Genomic DNA, 16972 nt, shown 5'->3' with positions numbered 1-16972 from the left:
CTTTACTCCCACATTAAATGACATACCATATTCTTTGGACTATCCAATTTCTTTGCAACCCACACCAAGCCTCAACCCTGCAACTGTCCTTGCACAAGCTAATCCCAGGGCTGGCACAGAACCCCGCTCGAGTAGGGGTCTGCTCTGTGGAACTCAGCACTACAGCTCAAACAAAGCCTTTTGTAATGCTTTTTCCTCCTTTCCTTCTTCTTTTCCAGTTTTAAGGTCAGAACTAAACCCAAGCCAAGCTGAGGTTGTGATGATGGTTCTGCTCGGAGCTTCCTGTTGCTGTACCAGAACACTTCCCACAGTACAGGGACAGCGACAGATTGGCACATCATGGAATAGGTGCTATAGGAACCACACAGTTCTTAGAAGCAAAAGATTTCTTCTCCCTCCCTCCCCCCTCAAAAAATAACCCACTTAATTCACATATTTCTCTCTATACTGTATAGATATATTATATATAGACACATTTTTCTGGTAAACATTTACAAGATATTGTAAAGAACATTGAAAAGATAGATCTCCATTTGCATAACAAAGCACACCCACGTACTCCAGTGTACAAGGACACACAGTAAAGTACAATCAATAAATAAATAAATACTTCTCCCAGAAGTTACTCAAAAGACACTGCTATCGAGCGGCCCAGAGACACTCTCAGTCAACACACAGCAAATATGGTGCAGAATTTCTTGGCTGTTTCTGTGTAAATTAAACCAGAAGCTTGAAAGATAAAGTGTCAGCGCTGCTGCTTGGTAAGACTCTGTAAGCTGACCTATAGGTTCTGATCCCTCTGAACAGGGAGGATGGAGCAATTCCCCTTTGGAGAAGGGGATGCCTGTGCTGGGAGGCAGAGGGAACAGGCACAGCCTGGTGGGGAGGGCATGAGCCTTTTGCTCTGCTTTGTGGAAAGATGGAAGATTCCCACACCACGCGGCAGAGCTGGAGCTCACGGGCGCCTGGTCCCTGTGCTGCTGCAGACCAAGCACTCTTTGGAGACTCAATGCAGACAACTGCTTCAAGGAATCTCCTAGCTTGCTGGTACACATCTGTCTGTTGGGGTGAGGGGAAAGGAAAAGCTCCTCATTGCCCTCACCCCCTGCTGCAGCCTCCAACGGGCTCAGTACACGCTACTGGCCCCTGGTTTTTCCAGCTGCAGCCTCCATGTCCCAGCACTACAGAAGGAGCAGCTGGTTTGCTGAGGAGCTGCAAACCACGTCAGCTCCACAGAGCTGCTCTGGAGCAGCAGTTTTCCCTTCTGCAGATTCACATCCCTCTCTATTCCTGCGAGCGACACCTGACACACACCACGAGTAAATAGGGAACACAGCACAGACAGATGCTCCATAGAAGGGAGGGCCCCTTTCCCCTTCTGGTGAGCAGCATTCCAGCAGCAAGAGCAGGGCCTTACCTTGCGGAGGGGAGGAGGAGAGCACACACACACACACATCACACACGTCACATTGCATGGAGGGGGAAACACGGGTTTTGCAGCAAAACTTGAGAGCAAGTACCCATAGAGAGAGCTACAACCCAGCACCTTCCCCACTGCTGCAAGCACGGCTCCTGGCAGCTCCTGTGGCCATGGCAAAGCCCTTCCTGGCTGCACCAGACCTACCACCCACCCACCCCTCTCCTTTGCCTTTAGTGTTTTTACCTGAGTTGAAGAATGAATCCAAACCTTCCGTAGCGCAGCCTTAGCACGACGGGCATCCCCGCTCTCACACTGGCAGAGCTGGAGAGGCGCTTCATGCGGCGTGCTCCAGGGGCCACAGAAGTGCACCTTCCAACAGCAAAGCCCACTCAGGGACCTCGGGCTATTTTCCTCTTCACAGGCATGTGAAAGAAGCCCACCAAGACCTAACTGCAGACTTGCAGTGGACTTAAGGAGCTTTGCAGCCAGCCCCAGAAGCACACAGAAACCCCACAGACACCAAGGGGACTGGTTGCACTGTCCTTCTTGGAGCAGCTGGTCTTTAAATGAACAGAGGAGGAGACAGGCACCTTCAGAGGGAAGGTGAGGACAGACACCCACCCGGGAGCTCTGACTTGCCCACTGGGGAGCTCTCCTCTAGCAGAGGAACCAGACTCCTACCACGAGCAGCTAGAGTAAGGCAGGTAAGAAAACCTCAAGTCTAGAGTTCCCAGAGGAGGTTGGGACCAGATTTTCCAGTGTTCAGACAGGCTGGATTTTGAAAGAAAAGCCCAATGCTGAATTTGGAGCTCTTCTGAAAACCCACCCAGAGACAAAACTCTCGTGTGCTCAGATACTGTAGTAACAAACAGTGTAAAAAACCCAGGGAGAGAACAGAGCCCTAAAAATAATCCTACAGGGGATGCATCGAAGGACGAGATCAAAGGGGGAATTTGTGTGATCAAAGTCCCTCTCTGTTACTGGCAAAACCTTGTGATGTTGGTCACAGGCTGAGCACTGGCAGCACCGGGCTTGTGGGGCTGGTTCCCGGTGCCTGCCCAAGGAGCAGGTCTATCCCACTGCAGCAAAGGCTGCCAGGCCCAAGGCAGCCCCAGGGAGGGGGGAAGCTCCCGGCCCCCCTCTCGCACACCCCCAGCTCTGACCTGGATGCTGGTGGCTGCCTCGGCAGTTTTTGTGTGCTCCCAAAGCAAGTCCTCAGCAATCAGATGCAATTGTACAGATCTTTGGTTAAGTCACTGAAGAAGGCTGCAAAGATGTGAGCCAGGACCACTGGACCTAACACTGAACACAGCACATGGAGAGCTAAGGGTACTTCCAGCTGAGACAGCAGCATGTGTCCAACTACCTTGTTTCCACAGGCACGGCACTTGGAGAAGGGGAGGAAGCATTGAAGGGGAGTCCTGGCTCATTGTCTGGATCTCGTCTTCCCCGTGTCCTTCACTTGTTCTCGATCAGAGTCTGGACTTTATAGACGAGGTCCCGAGCCAGCTTCAGGATCTGCTTGGTGTTGTGCCGCTCGGCCATCTCTGGAACACAGACAGGAGGAGGTTAGACCCGAGCACCCCGTGTCTCGAGGAGCCCCCCAGCCCTGAGCTCCAGGCAGGAGCTGAAGCCACAAATCCCTGCCCAAGTTCCCAAGCACCATCCCCCAGAGATGCCTGACTGAGGAACCATCACTAACAACTCATGTGAGGGTGATTAAAGCCCACAGGAAGCACAGCCTGCACTCACAGCTCCCGCCAAGCACAGCAAGGTGGGCTCTGTGTTATACATCTACCAGTATAGCCCAGATACGACTGTCTGTAGTCAGACACGTGCTGCCTACATCCACGTGGCTGCCCAAGAGAACATAAGCTGTACCATTGAAAAACTTGATGATGTCTGTAAAATCCATGTTGTTCTCCAGGATTATGTCCCGGTACATTTCCACCAACGCCAGGGCGATGAAGAGCACATAGTGAGCAGAGGAAACGTGTGCAGCTGCCCAGATGGTCTCCCAGACAGCAAAGACATCATCATACACCAGCTCTGTAACAGAGGAGAAAGCCCAGCAGTTACTGCACCAGCCCTGGGTTTACAACCAGCCTGTGTCACAGGGCTCACAGCAGCACTGGGAAGACACTGGTGGTTCCTTCCCACAAGAACCTGCTCCAGTTGGAAGCAATAAGCAAGTCACCACAGCGACAGATATCCCGGCCTGCAGCGGGTGGCGCAGGCTCAGGACACAAACCCAGCAGGGGCTCAGCAGCAGCTCTGGAACAACAGGTTCTGTATCTAGACAGAAAAATCAGCCCCAGGCCTACCAGGGAAAAGCAGAACAGGAGCGTGGTAAGAGTTCAAACAACCAGGGCTGCAGAGGGCACATGGAAGCATGGCAGAGCTTTGCCTTCCCTCCCCGTTCGGTGGGCTCAGCACACACCTCTCTTGAAGTCCAGGAGAAACCAGCGGTAGCAGAAGTAGAAGTGAGTGTAGTCACCGTTCTGGTGCATCAGCTCGAAGAGCTCAGAGTCCAGAATCTGTCAAGAAAAGCAAAAGGAAAGTGAGCAGTGACTGGAGGCAGCAGTCATTCCCGTGCCTGCTCTCCCCAGTCCCACTGCAGCTTCCACCCAGCTCCTCCCTCCTTCACAATCCTGGCACACGTTACTCCAGGCTGACTCTACAGCCTCCTGCTTCCCAGCACCGAATGAGACCCACCCCCAAGAACAGCTTTCCCCCTCTTGGTTTGAGGCTGTGTCCCCGTGCCAGGACCCCGTTACCTGGATCAGAGATCTCATGTTGGCAAAGTGGGTGTCCATGGCTCCTCCATGGGGGAAGTTCTGATTCATCCTCTTCATCAGCTCAGTGAAACAGCTGAAGGCCAGAGCCTCTGTGCAGGGAAGAGACAGTCACTGGGGCTGCAGGGACTGCTGCATCCACCCCACCACAACCCACCCACAGCAGGGACATCCCTCCTGCTCCACACAGAGCCAGGGCCTCACTGCCTTGGACAGACAGCTCAGGCTGCAACAAGGACACACTGTCCCCAGGCTGGGCTCCTGGGAGTCACTCAGCATCAAGCACAAAAGGAGTCCTGCTGCTCCACACCTCTGAGCACAGGACAGCTCAAAGCAGATCCCCCCTGTGCTCCCACACACGTACAGGGAAAGCAGAGGCACCCGCTCACCATCATCCAGGATGACCAGGAGAGGGGCCAGCAGGTCACACATCCCCTGCACGTAGCCGATCTCAATGTGCTGCCAGATGTAGCTGTGTGAGAGAGCAGGAAAGGTGGCCTGTGAGCCCTCCCCATGCCACAGCCTGACACCTCGCTTCCCAGCTTGCCTCCATTCCCAGGACACCAGCATTTCCTACATGCTGCCATGAGCACAAGGCTGTGTTCAAGGCCAGGTTGGACACAGGGGCTTGGAGCAACCTGCTCTAGTGGAAGGTGTCCCTGCCCGTGGCAGGGGTTGGAGCTGGAGGAGCTTTAAGGTCCCTTCAACCCAAACCAGGCTGGGATTCTATGATGAAGTTCCCATGGAGACTTTAATAAGCCATGCCTGGCACAGCCCATGGCCATGGCATGGAAGTCAGTGTGGGGAAAAGCAGCATCAGAAGGCACAGCAGGGCGAGGTGGTTGGCCAAAGTGTGTTAATTCATCTCACTCTCCCTCTTCGCCCTCAGTTCATCCTCTTGCCTCTCTCTGCACAACGTTGCTGGTTTCCCCTCCCTGGACCCCATGTCCCAGGAAGCAACCAGCCCGTGGATATCTTCCCATATTTGGTAGCAAGTCAAAATGTGCTCAGAAAGGGCTCACATCCACTGCTGGCACAAGGGAACAATCTTTCCCAGCCTGCCCACTAGTCCTCCAAAGTCTGCTGCATTGTAGCTCTTATCCCAGCAGAGATCTCCAGCGCTGGCTGTCAGATAAAGCGACAGCTCTAATGAAACAGCAGCTTCTCCTCATATTTGCAAGATGAGTAATGATATTTCAGCTTTCGCTGCGCCAGCTGCTGAGCTGGAGCTGGTGCATGTCACCCAGCAACCCCTTAGTCACAGGGACTGAGCAAAGAGAATCAGATGCCCTGGGATCGCTGTCTCCCCGTTCCTGGGTAGGCACTGAGCACTCGCTGCTTCAGGCACATCCTCATTAGCACCACAGCTCTGCAGGCTCATCCTCATTACAACGTTTTCCAGACATATTCCAGGGAGCAGGTGGGCTACACCGGGTTCGGAATGTCTGAGCAGCCCCAGGGAGCCTCTGCTTTGGCCACGCACCCAGACACAGCAGCCACCGGGCAGAGCACAAAGGGCAGATGCTGGACCCCTCAGCGTGGTAACTGTGAGTCCTGGGGCTGCAGCCCCAGTTCTGGGGTGGGGAGGGGATGGTGTTGGTCAGTGAGAAGCTCCCCATGACCCATCAGCGTGGGCTTGAGCCCAGAACCCCTCCGTGTGCTGGCCTGCACCCCCAGAGCGGGAGCAGCAGATTGAGGGAGGGGATTCTCCCCCTCTGCTGTCCCCTGGGGAGACTTTAGAGCAGCTCCAGTGCCTAAAGGGGCTACAAGGAACCTGGAGAGGGGCCTTGGACAAGGGCTTGTAGGGCCCCCCGGCCCCGCAGCTCCCACCTGCACATGATGTTGCGCAGTTTCTCCAGGTTGGCAGGGGTGAAGTACCAGTAGTTGCGGTCGCAGCGCTGCACGTCCTTCTCGATGCGGTGCAGGTTCACCGTGTACATGTCCAGGAGCTCTGGCTGCCCAAAGCAAAAGCAAAGTTGGTTTGTTTTCAAACGAAACCCAAGAAGAAAGTTGCAGGAGGAATGGGGAAGAGATAGCGAGGCCCCCAGGAAGAACCCACTCAGTGAACAAGCCCATACTCACTGAGTAGGTGACACCCGTTGAGGAGACAGCAGACGTTTCACTGTTGGCCAGATCAGCTACAGCCAGAGAATCCAGCTGTGGGTACAGGCTCTCCATCTCCGGCTCCTCGGAGAGGTTATCTTCACTCTCCACCAAGCTCTGCTTCTCAGCTTCGCTGTCTGCCCAGCTCTCTACCACAGTCAGGGCCACACGCTCACCTTCATGCAGGACCCTGGCCGGGCTCTCACCCACAGCAACAAAGTCCACGCTTCCACCGGTGGGAAATTCCCCTTCCAGGCTGTCCTGGCCCTGCAGCTTCTCCTCGTGCCGTGCACCACCGGGGTCCTGTGGGGCTGGCACATCCGAGCCACCCGCCTTTCCCTGAGAGCTGGCCGAGGACTTGGTGGTCTCCAGGGCACTGTCCTCGTTGCTGAAGCTGCGCTCGGAGAACCCCGATGCGATGGAGAAGTTCTGGGACGAGGGGTGGCCAGAGTCAGGGGAACACGTGCCGTTGGGCACCGTCCCGTTGGGGATCTTGCTTTGTTTGCCATCTTCCAGCTGAGCATCTGCTTCGGGCTGCTCCACTTCATCAACAGACTCAAACACCTGCAGTGCAGGAGCAGAGAGCGCCGTGAGAGTAAGTAAAGCCCCTGTGTCCAGCAAACTGTTGGGAACATGAGCATTATGTCCCCAAGAGCTGTATTCAGACAGCAGACAATAGCAGAGAAGGAGGAAAATCTACTCTACATGTACAGGGCTCCTACAAGCACCCAGTGGAAGAAAGCTCAGAGGACTTGAGGGCATTTTAATTTGCTAATGCTGAGCCTGGCTGTGGCTCCACGTCTTTGCCATAATAAAGAGAACTCCAGGCTGAGCATGTAGCCCTCTGTTCCACCTGAACCAGTCTTGGAGGATGTCTGGGCACAGGGCCTTTAGGCTCCCCTGCCTGGATTTTGGCAGATCAGTGACTGAGAGCACCACTCAGAGCCCACAGTCCCTGCTACAAAGGGCTATGCTTTCCTCAGCATAATATAGTGGTCAGAACATCATCTACACAGGTTGGTTAAACACATGGTCACTAACATATGGAGCAGTTAAGGGCCCTCAAGTGTGAAGGCCACATGGGGGTTGGTCCTTCAAGCCCAGGCAGAGCCGGCTGGTGAACATTAAACACCACCAGCACGGCGTGGTTCTGAGCTGGGTGTCCCCAGAGGCAGGGCTGGGAGTCACTTACCTCCCCTGGCTACTGCTCTGTTTGCCAGAAACCACTCTGGTTATTGACCAGCGACCTGCCCGAGCTGGGGCTGAGTGCCAGGGGCTGCCGGGTGGCCTGAAGGAGCAGAGGGGACAAGGTGCTGCTGCTCACCTGGGTGCTGGAGCTGGAGTCGCTCTGCAGCCGAGCGTGATTCTGTCGGCCGGAGCTGCAGCTCTGCGAGGACTGCAAGAGAGGGAAAAGGCCATTGAACAGGCAAAGAACATGGGGAGAGGCTCAGGCCATGCTGGCAGAGGTGGGCACATCTGCATGTACAGAGCAAGCTGAAAACGCATCCCATAAACTCATATCTGACCCATGAAAGACACTCACACCACACAGCTCTGCCCTGCAGATCAGCCCCAAGCGCAGCGCCCTGTCCCGGCTGCCACTGAGCTTCTGCTGGAGAAGAGGACAAAAGCAGAGGCCCCGGCCAGCCCAGCACGTGTGGGTCTGAGGGAACCGCTTTCTCCTGGCGCTGGGGAGCTCACGCTGCCTCCCTGGAGTGCAGATTTCTACAACCCCCTGGCCTAATTTGGCAGCAGCACTGCTCCCCCAGCCTGGTTTACATAAACCATGAAGTCACAGGCTGTAAAACCACCCCTCCGGGCACATTAATGGCTTTTTCCTTCTCTTAAAGGACAAATATTGATGTTTTAAGCCCGACTCAGCCGAGGCAGCCCCTCTAAAAGCCGACAGCACCCTATTCTGGCTTCCAGCTGAAGCACAGCAGGAAGGGTTGGGCTTTGCTGTGACCAGTTCAGCGCTCTGCCCCACGGATTCCCTCTGGGCAACCAGCCTTTGCTCACAAGCGAGTCCTCCCTGTTATCCAAACCATCCCTGTGCCAGGCTTACCCCAGCACGGGAGCCCGTGGGGCTCAGGATGCAGGGAGCACTGCAGGGACATCAGGCACAAACACTGGGGCTCTCAGAAAGCAGGGCTCTGGGAGCTGGAGCTGTCCCACCCTCGTGCTGTGGGTGTTCACTGGGCAGGGCTCTGCTGGAGAGAGGAAGGGCGACAGTTTCCCTCCATTACCATGGGAGCGTTGTCTAACAGGAAATTTCAGGTTGAGATGGGAAAAGGGAGAACCTTTGTGTGTGTGAACTCCGGCAGCTCCCCTCCCAGCGCCTTCCCAGAACAGGCAGAGGGGGATATGAAAGAACAACAGCAGAGATGCAGCATGGATCATAGAACCATGGAGTGGTTTGTGTTGGAAGGGACCTTAAAGCTCCTCCAGCTCCAACCCCTGCCCCGGGCAGGGACACCTTCCACCAGAGCAGGTTGCTCCAAGCCCCTGTGTCCAACCTGGCCTTGAACACTGCCAGGGATGGGGCAGCCACAGCTTCTCTGGGCACCCTGTGCCAGCACCTCAGCACCCTCACAGGGTGCAGCCCCCCCTGCTCATCCCCTGGGATTGCTGAGCCATCAGCTCTTCCACACAGACCCTGGCTCGGACTTGCCTTCCCTCCATCTGTACACACATACACCTACATGACGAGCTGAGCTCACCTCTTTCCCAAAGTATCCACACAAGCTGCCCAGAGGCCTCCAGGGCTGCACCTACTGAGCCCGCTGCAGCCTGGCCCCGCTCACGGCAGCACGGGGTCAATAACCCAGCCCTGCTGAGCCGCGCTGTTCTGCTCCAAGGACAAAACCCACACGGAAACACTCCCTGGACTCTGTTCCCAGGACGGCCTTTCCTTTAACAGCCTTTTCCCTCCACACCCTTTGGTGTGGGCTGTGGATCCGACTCCTCACTGCACTGCTGGAAGCCAGACCCACGGAGCTGGGTGCCAGTAGAATAGGGAACATGGAAAAGGGAGCCAAGAAGCCCACTGAGCTGTTTCACAGCCCCTGAGTGCCAGACATCATCTTCCTCCCTGGCTGACCCCCTGCCCTCTCCTCCCTGCCACTCCTTCTTCCAAGCCCACTGTGCTCAGCACAGATGCAGAGCAGGACAGTGCTGCTGCGAGAGCCAAAGCACATGTGTCAGACCTCCAACACACCACTCAGGCTGCAGACCAAAACCTCTTAGTGCAGCACCACACAGCATGGAAACGGGGGTCATCCTGCAGGAGGTGCCTCCTCCCGCTGCTACACACTCTGGAAGAGCAGATGAAAGATGGATAAGAAAGCTCCAAAAAGCTCTAACTTGTTTACAAGGATTACAGTGAGCAATGAGGTGTGGAGGCAGGCATTGGGCAGAGGAGGAGGGCCAGCAAGAACCATATACCCCATAGCACAGGCCAACACGAAGCTGGGTGAGCAGAGCCCGCGCCAAGCCCTCACCTCGTTGCTGATGGTCGAGTCCCTGTGCATCATCCTCTGGAGGTGGGAATCCAGGCTGGCCCCCGAGGAGCACTTGGCCAGAGCTGCCGCGTGTGACTCCTTCTCCCGCTGGCGGACGATGGCCTCGCAGCCCAGCCACTGCGCCATGGTGTGCTCGTAGCACGTGCGTGTCTGCTCGTCAGCCTGGGGGGGGAGAGGAGGCCCAGGGGCTGGGAACGCTGCCCTGGAGGAGCCCAGAACCAGCCCCTCCTGCACCCCCAGCAGCCCCGCACAGGGAAGGGCATGATCGTATGAGCCGCGGCTACATGTGGCAGTCACCCACCCCTGCTCGGGTTTGGTCCCTACTGAGAGGCCAGCACAGAAAGGTTGGACCAGATGATACTTGAGGTCTCTTCCAACCTGGGATTCTGGGATTCTAGGATCTGCACAGTGCCAACCACAACCTGACCCACAAAACCTTGCAAAATTAGGATGGAAAAATGACCACCCAGCTCCTTCCTGCCTGGTTTTATTGGAACACAACCAGCCAGCAGCTGCACAGGGGAGCCTGGGCTTGGTCCTGTCAACTCCTGCTTATCCAAGTCTTTATCCCTCCTCCTACCACCGCAGTGCAAAGGAGACACAACACCCAGCGGGTTCACAAGGTGGCCTCTAGCACAGAGACACTTCAAGCTGTGCAATACCCAGAGCACATCAATGCAATGCACCTGGCTGCTGAGCATCTCCATCCCCTCCTGTTCCCACACCAACCTCCTTCCTTTCTGCCTCCGTCATCCCGAACTGGTAATGGCCCAGCAGGAAGGGCCAGACAGCCTTCCTGATCTCGTGCTGGATCCCACCATAGTAGATCAGCCGCAGCAGCTCCTGGTCCTCATAACTCTGTGGGAAGAGCTCCGAGTGAGTGCACACACAGCCAGGAGCACAGCCCATCAGCTGGGGACAACCCCAGCCCGGCCGTGCTGCCTTCCAGCACCCAGAGCACTGCCTGGACACTGAGCACCTGCAATAGCACTGCCCATTCATTGCAGGTGATCTCTCAGATCTCTGCTTGGGCTTAAGTGGAGCCAGAGGCTCCTGTGGGTGGACATTTTGGGAAAGACTGGCCACCACGGCCAGGAAGTAGCCCACCAACCCCACCCAAGTAACCATGCTACCACTGCTGAAGTGATGCTGCCCCGGACACCCCAAGCCCACCACAGCAGGTATGTCCCAGGAGTTCCAGCCCTACCGTGCTGTCCTGCAGGTATCTCTGCCAGATGTCCACGGTGAGCCCCGAGCTGGCGTTGCAGGGCACATCTGGAGACACGATGCTGTGGTTAACCAGCGCCGAGAGGTGGGTTCGCACCGTGGAGAGGTGCCTGCAATAGGCCAGCCCTGCATCGGGCAGAAGCAAACACATCAGCCACAGAACTCAGGGAGCCGGGAGGATGAAGTGCAGGAGAAAGCTCTGACCTGGTTGGTCCCTGAAAGAGACCCTCAGCACCATTCCTAGCCCAGATCCCAGGATGTTGTCCCATGCCCATCACACATCTTAAGGCATCATGGATGTGACAAGTACTCACAGCCATAGAAGGCCCGGGAGAGGATTTGGTACTTCATGTTGTCACACAGGAGCTTCAGCGGAGCTCTGCCAATACAAACATATCCGTGTGAGGAGAGGAAATGCTCCCATGGGTTCCCTCAGCCCCTGCTTTGATCTGACTCCTCCAGCTTTGCCTTCAGAAGTGACCACAGGCCCTCTGCTCAGCCCGAGAGCAGCAATTGTGCCTGTCAGGACATGGCCAGAGAGCAGCTCAGACATCCCAGACGAGGGAACAAGCACCACTTCAGCCTGGACACGTCCCACTGGCCCCTGGACAACCAAGCCAAGCGTGAAGCTGAAGGCACCACTTGCACCATAGTAGCTCTAGTCTGGGCACCGGCTGAGCTGTCTCCTGTAAGCCTGCCCCGTGCCCCCCGTGTTCCCCACACAAGCAGCAGCAGAGCTGTCGTACCGCTCGTGGCTGCAGCCGTTGGGAGGGCCACCATCGGAGGAGCCGCTCTGCGAGCAGGAGGAGCAGGAGGACTTGCGGGTGCTGGGTTGCCACATGGGAGGCAGAGCAGCGCCTGGCGTGTCCATCAGGTCCTGGGGCACTGTGAGAGGGAAGAGAGAGGAGCATCAGTTGCAGCCCGACGCGAGGCAGGTGAGCCACAGGAGGCCAGAGAGGAGAGCTTTAACCAGCGTGTGCAGCATCCCATGCTCTTCCCAAGGAGGCCCCAGCCACCATTTAGGACCCACACCAGGTAATCACAGCACCAGCACTGGTGAGCTCAGGAGAAAGGGAAGGAAACAAAGAGGATGATGAAAGAGTGAGAGAATCACCTGCTAATTAACACAGTGCCTTCAGCAAGCTCATCTTGAACTGCTGGGTGCTGGTCAAGGCAGAGAACAAACACCCAACCCACAGAGGCTCGAGAGAAGGGGCTGCAACAGACTGTCACACAGATGAGGAAAAGCAGGAGCCAAATCAACCGTTGTGCCAGGAAGAGTGGATCACTGGAAGGGAAGAGCCCCATCTCTCAAGGATTTGGATCCCATCCAAGATGCTGGGAAAGAAGGGAGCATCCAAATCACACAACAAGAGATAAAGATTTGATGAAGAGGTTGAGAGGAAAGGCAGGAGCAAGTAGCTCTTCATGTCGTCACTTGCTAAATCCCTGCTTAAACTCAGAAGTGCTACTGCAGTGGCCTTGGCCATGGCTCAGGTACCACCCCACGCACTGGCCATGCTGAGCAGCTTGGCTGCTGTCCTGCCTGGAACAGCCCCTGCCCCTCAGTCTTGGGCCTCCCTAGGAGAAGGTGAACTGTGGGATGCAGAAGGATGAATGAAGAATAATCCTATTAACTCCTCCTTGGAAATTAAATCATGGCAGAAATCCCATCTTCCAGATGGGAGAAGGGTTCCTCCCTCACCTGGCTCTCACCAGCTCCCTGTCTGTGACACTGAGTAACTGATCCTGGCAAGAAAGGTGTTGAAATATCCCTATGAAAGCCTCTTCCCTTTCCCTGTGAGCCGGTGCTGAGGGGCTGGTGACAGTCAGGACACCTCTGCAGGAACTGTCAAGTGACAACAGAGGCAAACAGCAGCACCAGGCACGAACCGCAGCCGCATTACACTGATGCCCAGTGGTCCCCAGAGGGGCAAAGGGAGGTCGGGATGTGACGTGGAGCCTCAGAAACCACTTAGGGATCACCACCATCCTGCTCGCAGCTGCAGTCCTTGTGATCCTCCCTCTCCTTGTACTGATGGAGATCAGAGACACGAGGAATGGATGAAAATTACCATTAATGGGAACTAGAGACACAGAGAGAGGACAAAGGCACAAATCAAAGGGGATAAAGGCAGAATCCATTGAGAAGAAAGAACTGATGCAGTTCCACCCCCCTCTGGGCAGGTCCACAGGAACCTCACAGACTTGGATGATGCCAGCAGAGGAGATTGCAGCAATTCATTTCACAGAAGACTTGCCCCCAGCATGGAATTAAGGGGTAGATCAAAAGGAAGCTACAGAAAGGAGCATCTCCATCTGGTATTTTAGCCTCAATCAGGTTTTGATCTGACTCACTGAATTGTGTTAGTCAGCTAAAGGCAGGGAGAACTAAGTATAATCTTAACTGACGTTATGGAGGAGTCACAGGAGATGTGATTGCTCCCTTCTAGCCTCAAAATTATAGGAACAACTTTCTGATCCAATTTTGTAGCTTTTAAAAAACCCTCCACAAGTTCTATCACACTCTTGGTTTCCCCCTTATAAAGTCACCCACGATGTTCTCAGAAGTCAAAAATTGGTTCTTGGTATCCCACAGAAGAGTGAGGACAAATGTACAGTCATTTCAGCAGGCACACTGCTCAGATCACTCCCAACCAGATATTAACACAGATTTCTGGTTTGGTTTGACTCCAGCAGCATCCTCTCCTTTGCCCTGTGAGCCAGGGAGTGAAAAGACACGGCTCAAGCCTGGCAGCACGTTGAGAAGGTGCTGTCATCTCTCCTTTGCACTGCAGAAGGAACATAGAGGGATCTAATGCAGCGCTTGTCGAGCTGGCTTGGTGACAGCAAGAGAAGGATCAGCCCTGGAGGCTTGTGATGGTGAACAGTGACCCCCAAAGAACGCGACCAGAGTGCACCTTCCTACTGAAATGATGTGCAAGGATTTCCTCTGGCCATTGAGGCAGTCGTGGCCTGTTGTGCAGCTGCAGGTGAAGGACTCACCAGCAAGTGAAAGGTTAAAACAAACAAACCCCAACCCACACATGATTAAAGGCAGCAAAGCCCACTGCCCTCGAAGCACCTCCTGGCATGATCTGCAATGTGCCTGTCAGTGCTGCACCCCTGCCTGCTCACGCACCCCACGATAACCCACCCGGAACACTGCCAACACACTCACCGAATTCAGCCTGTGTCCCTGGGTAGATGATCCTGAAAACATAATCTGTGGCCTCGTCATCTTCCTTGTCGGAGGCAGACTCAGAGGAGCCCTGTGGGCTTCGCTTCCTCAGCTTGGGAAACACCTTTCCCTAGGAGAACAAAACCTGCTCTCTCAAGCTGCCCCAAGCTCACTGGCATGGACCAGCGTGGTCACTTGCCAACCTCCTATCCTGAATGATGTCTGCACCCTCCCCATGCTGGAGCAGCCTCTGGATTGTGCACAGGGTGTATACAACCCACACAGCACGGCCAGCTCCATGAGAACCAAAGCTATGATGCCTCATGGCCAGCACCACCTCCCTTCCGATTCACCCAGGGGGGTCTGTTTAGCTGGTCAAGGCCATGAACTAAACCAAACTGACATTTCAAGCCCAACTTCCTTAGTTTCAGAAGGAGGATTGTTTAAGATGCAGCAGCCACTGATGTTGGGCCGGGGTCCTCCCCATCATCTCTGCTCCAAGATGCTCCACAAAGGAACACCAGCAGGAGCCGGCAGTGCCCTGGGCTCAGAACAAGCCTGGGTTTGGGAGCCTACCTTTCCCCGCTGTGACCAGAGGGGTGGATCCAGCTGCCCATGGGGCAGGAGCCCGTTCTCCAGGCAGGACAGGAACTGCAGCAAGTGCCCTCCTCTGGGAAACCGCAACGGAGGCCTCTGAATCCCATCCTGGCTCACCAAGACAACCGTCCCACCGCTGTCTACTATTAACAGTGACAGCAGAGAGAAGACACAGGCACCAGTGAGGGACACGTTACCAGTCAGAGATGCAGAGGGCAGGCAAGGAAGTTCAGGGAATTGTCTTTTTGGTACAGAGAAGAAAGACTCCTCCTTGTCTGGATTCCCCTCTAAGTCCATTATAAGTCTGGGGGCCTGGAGAAGGTCCTCCTGGGACATCCCACCCTTGAAAACCACAGAGCACTGCTCTGCAGGGAGCACTCCCCAGCCGAGGAGCTGGCTTAAAGGTTCTCCTAGAAGCACTTACATAGTAGTGACCACCCAGAGCTCTGGACATCTGCCCTGGAGCTGAACTGAAACATCCCCATAAGGCACTCCCCAGGGATAACAAAGCAGGTGTTGGGGTGCTAACACCCCCCAGCACCCTCACTCCAGCCTTACCTTGCTGGTGACAATGCAAATACACAATCTCCTCCAGGCGAATAGTCATGGCATAGTCCCAGTACACACTGGAACAGAAAGAGAGGAAATTGTGAGCTTCAGGGATGCAAAAGGCTCTGCCCCTGTTCACATCAGCTCCAGATCCTGCCTCCAGGTATCCTGGTGCCAGGGGAAGCCACAGAAAGGATGAGGTCCCAGCAGCAGAGTGACTGCCAGGAAGCCAACCTGAGTGACAACATCTCTCCAGAACAATAGCACAGCATCTCACACCATCTGCTGCAGCTCACCTCTCCCACCACCTCAGGCCTCCTTCCACATCCCTTCCCGTTACAGGCTCAAGGATAATTGTTTTGCTCTGCAGTCAATGGGAAACTCACTGATGGGCTTGGACACCAGATCCAACCCCTGAATGTTCCTGGGAACGTTTCCCTCCCCTCTGCCCTGCACACTGGGGACCAGTCACCTCTTCTCGTAGTCCAGATCCCCCACTGTGCCGTTCATCAGCTGGTTGGGTGTCCACTTCAGTGCCATGATGTCTGCAGTCTGGTGAAGGGACAGATACCCTGGGATTGCCTCCATGTCATCCCGCTTGAGGAGAGAAACACAGGGAGAGAAGGAGCTGGTGAGAGCAGGCTGGAAGATGCCAGAAGCACAAAGCACCAACCACCTCAGGCTACCAGAGGCTGAGCCTCTGAGCTCTTCGGGTTCCTGAGTAATAAACCCCCAGTGGCTCTGCAGAACCTCCCAGCAGAGCCAGGAGGACACCTCCAGAGAAGGGTGGGGAGCAGCTGCCCAGCTGAGGCACAGCTCCACCTAAGCCATTTGCACCTCATTTGACTGCAATAGGCAGGCAGGGACAGGAAGAGGCATTTTGTGGCCTCTGGTCATGATGGGAAAGGAGAGGAGCTTGTTTCTACTCAGACAGAAGCAGAGGTCTTCCATTCCACTGGGAGCATCCGTATCACCAGGACCTCAACAAACCCAGCCCAGCCGCTGCCTTCCCAGATGAGCCTGTGCTTTCCTCCATCAAAGAGTTAACTGGGATAGATGGGGAGCAGAGCATTTTAAAGCCCAGGTGCCCCAGCAGGTACTTACTGGCTGCACCAGGACGTTGTTCTTGCCATAGAGGAGTGTGGCTCGGGAATTCTGGTGCAGTGACTCCACATAGTCCCTGGCAGACAGCGACGGCCGATCATCCATGCTGCCACTCGAGTGCCTCTTCTGGATCTGGAAGAGATCCACCCACAAACATGAGCTGAGCACAGACACCTCTTGCTTTCACAAAGCTTCTCTTGGAGCTCATTCACTCCTCACTTACAAAGTCACCACTAGAACTCACAGAATTATAGAGTTGGAAAAGACCTGCAAGATCATCAAGTCCAACCGTTACCCCTTTACTTTTGCCCTGTGTCCTCTAAGAGGATTCCTGGCTCCGGCCAAGCTCAATTCTGTTCTGAGAGAAACCCCAGGAGTGTGCTTTGTTTGCAATGAACTGAGCAGACTTCAGCTGCCTTGTTTCTTGTTCACACATGATGCTCTCAAAGGTAGAGCCCCCCGACGCAGAGCCGCA

At 55.2% G+C, this 16972-nt stretch overlaps 1 protein-coding gene across 1 annotated transcript in view; it reads right to left on the bottom strand.

Annotated features, from left to right (window-relative positions):
- Window positions 1-2878: 2878 nt before the first annotated feature.
- SGSM1 (small G protein signaling modulator 1) overlaps window positions 2879-16972 on the bottom strand; it is a gene marked incomplete at its 5' end in the record, with an annotated part of 22419 nt that continues 8325 nt past the window's right edge. The window contains 18 exons of the mRNA XM_010015603.1: window positions 2879-2967; window positions 3302-3469; window positions 3861-3957; window positions 4198-4307; window positions 4605-4687; window positions 6046-6170; window positions 6298-6882; window positions 7643-7714; window positions 9819-10001; window positions 10569-10697; window positions 11047-11192; window positions 11381-11445; window positions 11813-11951; window positions 14248-14377; window positions 14824-14984; window positions 15403-15470; window positions 15866-15990; window positions 16498-16629. Of these exons, the coding sequence (XP_010013905.1) occupies window positions 2879-2967; window positions 3302-3469; window positions 3861-3957; window positions 4198-4307; window positions 4605-4687; window positions 6046-6170; window positions 6298-6882; window positions 7643-7714; window positions 9819-10001; window positions 10569-10697; window positions 11047-11192; window positions 11381-11445; window positions 11813-11951; window positions 14248-14377; window positions 14824-14984; window positions 15403-15470; window positions 15866-15990; window positions 16498-16629 (2607 nt within the window). The remainder of the gene's footprint in view (window positions 2968-3301; window positions 3470-3860; window positions 3958-4197; window positions 4308-4604; window positions 4688-6045; window positions 6171-6297; window positions 6883-7642; window positions 7715-9818; window positions 10002-10568; window positions 10698-11046; window positions 11193-11380; window positions 11446-11812; window positions 11952-14247; window positions 14378-14823; window positions 14985-15402; window positions 15471-15865; window positions 15991-16497; window positions 16630-16972) is intronic.

The sequence above is a fragment of the Nestor notabilis genome, unplaced genomic scaffold, assembly GCF_000696875.1.
Source record: "Nestor notabilis isolate BGI_N333 unplaced genomic scaffold, ASM69687v1 scaffold17825, whole genome shotgun sequence".
Classification (NCBI taxonomy): Eukaryota; Metazoa; Chordata; class Aves; order Psittaciformes; family Psittacidae; genus Nestor; species Nestor notabilis.
The sequence above is the reverse complement of the archived record's forward strand: the minus strand, read 5'-3'. Positions and strand labels throughout refer to the sequence as shown.